Source organism: Blennius ocellaris (assembly GCF_963422515.1).
Source record: "Blennius ocellaris genome assembly, contig: SCAFFOLD_56, whole genome shotgun sequence".
In the NCBI taxonomy this organism is placed as follows: Eukaryota; Metazoa; Chordata; class Actinopteri; order Blenniiformes; family Blenniidae; genus Blennius; species Blennius ocellaris.
This window is the reverse complement of record NW_027661835.1, coordinates 1-7,500: the sequence shown is the minus strand read 5'-3', so window position 1 is coordinate 7,500 and position 7,500 is coordinate 1. Positions and strand designations below refer to the sequence as shown.

The 7,500-nt window shown below is 52.1% G+C and overlaps 1 protein-coding gene across 1 annotated transcript in view; it reads right to left on the bottom strand.

Moving 5' to 3' along the window:
- The window catches only part of LOC308148780 (anoctamin-7-like), a gene marked incomplete at both ends in the record, with an annotated part of 38,770 nt that extends 31,349 nt beyond the window's left edge, over positions 1–7,421 (bottom strand). The window contains 7 exon segments of the mRNA XM_080522293.1: positions 914–1,004; positions 4,561–4,706; positions 5,079–5,081; positions 5,083–5,285; positions 6,794–6,880; positions 6,925–7,004; positions 7,324–7,421. Coding sequence (XP_080378419.1) covers positions 914–1,004; positions 4,561–4,706; positions 5,079–5,081; positions 5,083–5,285; positions 6,794–6,880; positions 6,925–7,004; positions 7,324–7,421 — 708 coding nt within the window.
- Between the last annotated feature and the right edge of the window lie 79 nt (positions 7,422–7,500).

Here is a 7,500-nt window from a genome sequence, read left to right as displayed (position 1 = left end):
CAGGGGTCAGTACCACAGGGGTCAACACCACAGGGGTCAGTACCACAGGGGTCAACACCACAGGGGTCAGCACCACAGGGGTCAACACCACAGAGGTCAGCACCACAGGGGTCACATGATATAGACCCACCGAACTACTGACCCACTGACCGGTCAACCAACTCCCCCACACAACCAACCAACCAACCAACCAACCAAACAAACAAACAAACAAACAAATAACCCAACAACCCAACAACCAACCAACCAAACACCCAACCAACCAGCTCAATCACACAACCAACCAAACAAACAAACAAACAAACATCCACAACCAAACAAATAAACAACCACAAACAAACAAACAACCCAACAACCAACCAACCAAACACCCAACCAACCAGCTCAATCACACAACCAAACAAACAAACAAACAAACAAACAAACATCCACAACCAAACAAACAAATAAATAAACAACCACAAACAAACAACAACCCAACAACCAACCAACCAGCTCTATCACGCAACCAACCAAACAAACAACTAACCAAACAAACAAACAAACAAACAACCAGCTCAATCACACAACAACCAACCGACCGACCGACCAACCGACCAACCAATAGACCAACCGACCCACCGACCCACCGACCAACCCAACAACCGACCAACCGAACGACCGACCAACCCACCAACCGACCAACCCACCAACCGACCAACCCACCAACCCACCAACCCACCAACCCACCAACCCACCAACCCACCAACCCACCAACCAACCAACCCACCAACCCACCAACCCACCAACCCACCAACCAACCAACCCACCAACCCACCAACCCACCAACCCACCAACCCACCAACCCACCAACCCACCAACCCACCAACCGACCAACCATGTGACCCACCAGGTGACCCACCAGGTGACCCACCTCAAAGATAATAACAAAACCGAGCCGGATGGCCAGCAGCTGGAAGTACTCTGGTAGGTGTTCACCGTGTTCATCCCTCAAGCCGTGATACCTGAGGAGAAGAGGAGGAGGAGGAGGAGAAGGAGGAAGAGGAGGAGGAAAGGAAGAGGAGGAGGAAGAGGAAGAAGAGGAAGAGGAAGAGGAAGAGGAAGAGGACGTTGGCCATGTTTAAACTGTGACATCACTCAGTTACACTTCAGTCTAAACCACTGAGTGACGTTTTGCTTTCTGTGTGTGTGGTTCTTTCTGTGTGTGTGGTTCTTTCTGTGTGTGAGGTTCTTTCTGTGTGTGGTTCTTTCTGTGTGTGAGGTTCTTTCTGTGTGTGGTTCTTTCTGTGTGTGTGGTTCTTTCTGTGTGTGAGTTTCTTTCTGTGTGTGGTTCTTTCTGTGTGTGTGGTTCTTTCTGTGTGTGTGGTTCTTTCTGTGTGTGAGGTTCTTTCTGTGTGTGGTTCTTTCTGTGTGTGTGGTTCTTTCTGTGTGTGAGTTTCTTTCTGTGTGTGTGGTTCTTTCTGTGTGTGTGGTTCTTTCTGTGTGTGAGGTTCTTTCTGTGTGTGTGGTTCTTTCTGTGTGTGAGGTTCTTTCTGTGTGTGGTTCTTTCTGTGTGTGTGGTTCTTTCTGTGTGTGTGGTTCTTTCTGTGTGTGAGGTTCTTTCTGTGTGTGTGGTTCTTTCTGTGTGTGTGGTTCTTTCTGTGTGTGAGGTTCTTTCTGTGTGTGTGGTTCTTTCTGTGTGTGTGGTTCTTTCTGTGTGTGGTTCTTTCTGTGTGTGTGGTTCTTTCTGTGTGTGAGTTTCTTTCTGTGTGTGTGGTTCTTTCTGTGTGTGTGGTTCTTTCTGTGTGTGAGGTTCTTTCTGTGTGTGTGGTTCTTTCTGTGTGTGAGGTTCTTTCTGTGTGTGTGGTTCTTTCTGTGTGTGTGGTTCTTTCTGTGTGTGGTTCTTTCTGTGTGTGTGGTTCTTTCTGTGTGTGTGTGGTTCTTTCTGTGTGTGTGGTTCTTTCTGTGTGTGAGGTTCTTTCTGTGTGTGTGGTTCTTTCTGTGTGTGTGGTTCTTTCTGTGTGTGGTTCTTTCTGTGTGTGTGGTTCTTTCTGTGTGTGTGGTTCTTTCTGTGTGTGAGGTTCTTTCTGTGTGTGTGGTTCATTCTGTGTGTGTGGTTCTTTCTGTGTGTGTGGTTCTTTCTGTGTGTGAGGTTCTTTCTGTGTGTGTGGTTCTTTCTGTGTGTGGTTCTTTCTGTGTGTGTGGTTCTTTCTGTGTGTGTGGTTCTTTCTGTGTGTGAGGTTCTTTCTGTGTGTGTGGTTCTTTCTGTGTGTGTGGTTCTTTCTGTGTGTGGTTCTTTCTGTGTGTGTGGTTCTTTCTGTGTGTGTGGTTCTTTCTGTGTGTGAGGTTCTTTCTGTGTGTGTGGTTCTTTCTGTGTGTGGTTCTTTCTGTGTGTGTGGTTCTTTCTGTGTGTGTGGTTCTTTCTGTGTGTGTGGTTCTTTCTGTGTGTGAGGTTCTTTCTGTGTGTGTGGTTCTTTCTGTGTGTGAGGTTCTTTCTCTGTGTGTGGTTCTTTCTGTGTGTGTGGTTCTTTCTGTGTCTGTGGTTCTTTCTGTGTGTGAGGTTCTTTCTGTGTGTGTGGTTCTTTCTGTGTGTGAGGTTCTTTCTGTGTGTGTGGTTCTTTCTGAGTGTGAGGTTCTTTCTGTGTGTGTGGTTCTTTCTGTGTGTGAGGTTCTTTCTGTGTGTGTGGTTCTTTCTGTGTGTGGTTCTTTCTGTGTGTGTGGTTCTTTCTGTGTGTGGTTCTTTCTGTGTGTGAGGTTCTTTCTGTGTGTGTGGTTCTTTCTGTGTGTGAGGTTCTTTCTGTGTGTGGTTCTTTCTGTGTGTGAGGTTCTTTCTGTGTGTGAGGTTCTTTCTGTGGTTCTTTCTGTGTGTGAGGTTCTTTCTGTCTGTGGTTCTTTCTGGTGTTCTTTCTGTGTGTGAGGTTCTTTCTGTGGTTCTTTCTATGTGTGAGGTTCTTTCTGTCTGTGGTTCTTTCTGTGTGTGAGGTTCTTTCTGTGTGTGAGGTTCTCTCTGTGGTTCTTTCTGTGTGTGTGGTTCTTTCTGTCGTTCTTTCTGAGTGTGAGGTTCTTTCTGATTGTGAGGTTCTTTCTGTGTGTGTGGTTCTTTCTGATTGTGAGGTTTTTTCTGTGGTTCTTTCTGATTTTGAGGTTCTTTCTGTGGTTCTTTCTGTGTGTGAGGTTTTTTCTGTGTGTGAGGTTCTTTCTGTGGTTCTTTCTGTGTGTGTGGTTCTTTCTGTCGTTCTTTCTGTGTGTGGTTCTTTCTGTGTGTGTGGTTCTTTCTGTGTGTGTGGTTCTTTCTGTGTGTGAGGTTCTTTCTGTGTGTGTGGTTCTTTCTGTGTGTGTGGTTCTTTCTGTGTGTGGTTCTTTCTGTGTGTGTGGTTCTTTCTGTGTGTGTGGTTCTTTCTGTGTGTGAGGTTCTTTCTGTGTGTGTGGTTCTTTCTGTGTGTGGTTCTTTCTGTGTGTGTGGTTCTTTCTGTGTGTGTGGTTCTTTCTGTGTGTGTGGTTCTTTCTGTGTGTGAGGTTCTTTCTGTGTGTGTGGTTCTTTCTGTGTGTGAGGTTCTTTCTCTGTGTGTGGTTCTTTCTGTGTGTGTGGTTCTTTCTGTGTCTGTGGTTCTTTCTGTGTGTGAGGTTCTTTCTGTGTGTGTGGTTCTTTCTGTGTGTGAGGTTCTTTCTGTGTGTGTGGTTCTTTCTGAGTGTGAGGTTCTTTCTGTGTGTGTGGTTCTTTCTGTGTGTGAGGTTCTTTCTGTGTGTGTGGTTCTTTCTGTGTGTGGTTCTTTCTGTGTGTGTGGTTCTTTCTGTGTGTGGTTCTTTCTGTGTGTGAGGTTCTTTCTGTGTGTGTGGTTCTTTCTGTGTGTGAGGTTCTTTCTGTGTGTGGTTCTTTCTGTGTGTGAGGTTCTTTCTGTGTGTGAGGTTCTTTCTGTGGTTCTTTCTGTGTGTGAGGTTCTTTCTGTCTGTGGTTCTTTCTGGTGTTCTTTCTGTGTGTGAGGTTCTTTCTGTGGTTCTTTCTATGTGTGAGGTTCTTTCTGTCTGTGGTTCTTTCTGTGTGTGAGGTTCTTTCTGTGTGTGAGGTTCTCTCTGTGGTTCTTTCTGTGTGTGTGGTTCTTTCTGTCGTTCTTTCTGAGTGTGAGGTTCTTTCTGATTGTGAGGTTCTTTCTGTGTGTGTGGTTCTTTCTGATTGTGAGGTTTTTTCTGTGGTTCTTTCTGATTTTGAGGTTCTTTCTGTGGTTCTTTCTGTGTGTGAGGTTTTTTCTGTGTGTGAGGTTCTTTCTGTGGTTCTTTCTGTGTGTGTGGTTCTTTCTGTCGTTCTTTCTGAGTGTGAGGTTCTTTCTGATTGTGAGGTTCTTTCTGTGTGTATGGTTCTTTCTGATTGTGAGGTTCTTTCTGTGGTTCTTTCTGATTTTGAGGTTCTTTCTGTGGTTCTTTCTGTGTGTGAGGTTCTTTCTGTGGTTCTTTCTGTGTGTGAGGTTCTTTCTGTGGTTCTTTATGAGGGTCTTTCTGTGGTTCTTTGGTCTTTGGTACTGTTGTTCTTGGTTCTGTTGTTCTCGGTTCTGTCCGGGGTCTTGAGGCTGCAGTGCCTCCACCCACCTGCAGGTGGTGTTGTGGTGCTGCTGGTCGTCGCCGCGCGGCGCGGTTGCCAGGGTGAAGTTGACGAAGCCGCTCAGCGTTCGGTCGCGGGTGTAGCGGTAGTACAGCCTCGGCAGGAAGGAGGAGGTGAAGGCGATGAGGAAGGCCTGCAACACAGAACCACGTCAGCACCTCCACCACCTCCACCTCCTCCACCACCACCACCACCACCTCCACCACCTCCACCACCAACTCCACCACCACCACCACCTCCACCACCACCACCTCTACCTCCACCACCAACTCCACCACCTCCACCTCCACCACCACCACCACCTCCATCTCCTCCACCACCACCACCTCTACCTACACCTCCTCCACCCACCACCACCTCCACCAACTCCACCACCACCACCACCACCACCTTCTCCACCACCTCCAACTTCACCTCCCCCTCCTCCACCACCATCATCAACTCCTCCACCACCTCCACCTCCTCCACCACCTCCACCACAGGACAGAAGACGGGTGGAGCTCACGTTGCCTCAGCACCGCCATGTGTGCGATGAACTGCAGGATGGGGAACCAGATGCCGATGTCCTGGACCCGCTCCACCACCGGGCGGCGGTACTCCGTCACAAACTTCTGGGCGTCCAGACGGACCTCCACCCAGTTGTTGATCAGAGCGAAGAGCGGAGCCAGAGGGCAGGCTGCTACGAAGATGGTGATGAAACCAAACTGCAGCACTGGGGGGGGGGGGGGTGGAGGAGGAGGGGGAGGAGGAGGGGGGAGGAGAGGAGGAGGAGGAGGAGGGGGAGGAGGAGGAGAGGAGGAGGAGGAGGAGAGGAGGAGGAGGAGGGGGGAGGAGAGGAGGAGGAGGAGGAGGGGGGAGGAGGAGGAGAGAGGAGGAAGAGGAGGAGGAGGAGGAGAGGAGGAGGAGGAGGGAGAGGGAGGAGGAGGAGGGGGGAGGAGGGAGGAGGGGGGAGGGGGGAGAAGGGAGGGAGGAGGGGGGAGGAGGAGATGGAGGAGGAGGAGGAAGAGGAGGAGCAGGATGTGGAGGAGGGGGAGGAAGAGGAGAGGAGCAGGAGGAGGGGGGGAGGAGGAGGGAGGTGGAGAGGAAGAGGAGGGAGGAGGAGGAGAGGAGGAGGAGGAGGGGGAGGAGGAGCAGGAGGTGGAGGAGGAGGAGGAGGGGGGAGAGGAGCAGGAGGTGGAGGAGGAGGAGGAGGAGTGGAGGAGGAGGAGGAAGAGGAGGAGGAGGAGGAGAGGAGGAGGAGGAGGAGGGGGAGGAGGAGGAGAGGAGGAGGAGGAGGAGAGGAGGAGGAGGAGGGGGGAGGAGAGAGGAGGAGGAGAGGAGGAGGAGGAGGAGGGGGAGGAGGAGAGAGAGGAGGAAGAGGAGGAGAGGAGGAGAGGAGAGGAGGAGGAGAGAGGAGGAGGAGGGAGAGGGAGGAGGAGGAGGGGGGAGGAGGGAGGAGGGGGGGAGGGGGGAGAAGGGGAGGGAGGAGGGAGAAGGGGAGGGAGGAGGGGGAGGAGGAGATGGAGGAGGAGGAGGAAGAGGAGGAGCAGGATGTGGAGGAGGGGAGGAAGAGGAGAGGAGCAGGAGGAGGGGGGGAGGAGGAGGGAGGTGGAGGAGGAAGAGGAGGGAGGAGGAGAGAGGAGGAGAGGAGGGGAGGAGGAGCAGGAGGTGGAGGAGGAGGAGGAGGGGGAGGAGGAGCAGGAGGTGGAGGAGGAGGAGGAGGAGTGGAGAGAGGAGGAAGAGGAGGAGGAGGGAGAGGAGGAGGAGGAAGAGAGGGAGGAGAGTGAGGAGGAGGAGAGAGGAGGAGGAGGGGGAGGAGGAGATGGAGGAGGAGGAGGAAGAGGAGGAGCAGGAGGAGGAGAGGAGGAGGAGGAGCGAGGAGGAGGGGGGGGGGGGGAGGTGGAGGAAGAGGAGGAGGAGGAGAGGAGGAGGAGGGGAGGAGGAGGAGGAGGAGGTGAGGAGGAGGCGAGGAGGAGGAAGGAGGAGGTGGGGAGGAGGGTTGGAGGGAGAGGCAGAGGAGGAGGAGAGGAGCAGGAGGAAGAGGGGGAGGTCGTAGAGGAGAGAGGAGGAGGAAGAGGGGGGGAGAGGAAGAGGGGGAGAGAGGAGAGGAGCGAGGAGGACGAGGACAGAGGAGGACCAGGGGAGGAAGAGGAGGAGGACGAGTACATCAGAACTACATGTCCAGAATGCCGCAGGAGGACCAGGAGGACCAGGAGGACCAGGAGGACCAGGAGGACTCACCCATCTCCAGGTATTCATCAAACAGTCCATCACAGACCAGCAGCTGGTAGTCCTGCTCCCACGGAGACTCCTCCCCCTCCTCCTTAATGCTCCTCCCCCTCCTCCTCATGCTCCTCCCCCCTCGTTTTGACCTTCTTCATCCTTCTTCTTCTTCTTCTTCTCTTCTTTCTGAGGTTGGAGTTTCCTCCTGTTCCACCACGACTTGGCCTTCCTGCAAACACATCGAGTCACATTGTGTGTAGTGTGCGTGTGTGTGTCGTGTGTGTGTGTGTGTGAGTGTGTGTCGTGGGTGTGTGCGTGTGTGTGTGTGTGTGTGTGTGTGTGTGCGTGTGTGTGTTTGTGTGGGTGTGTGCGTGTGTGTGTGTGAGTGTGTGTGTGTGCGTGTGTGTGTGTTGTGTGTGTGTGTGTGTGTGTGTGTGTGTGTGTGTGTGTGTGTGTGCTGTGTGTGTGTGTGTGAGTGTGCGTGTGTGTGTGTGCTGTGTGCGTGTGCGTGTGCGTGTGCGTGTGCGTGTGTGGTGTGTGTGGTTTACGGGAGGATGAACTCCTGGACGTTGTTGATCAGTTGTTTTCCCACCATGATGACCAGCAGCTCCTGAGCCAGCTCGATGAGGCAGCCGCCGGCGCCGCACTGGGACAAACAAACAAACAAACAAACAAACAAATAAACAAACAACGAACGACCAATCAGTAAAAGTCCGACGCCAGGT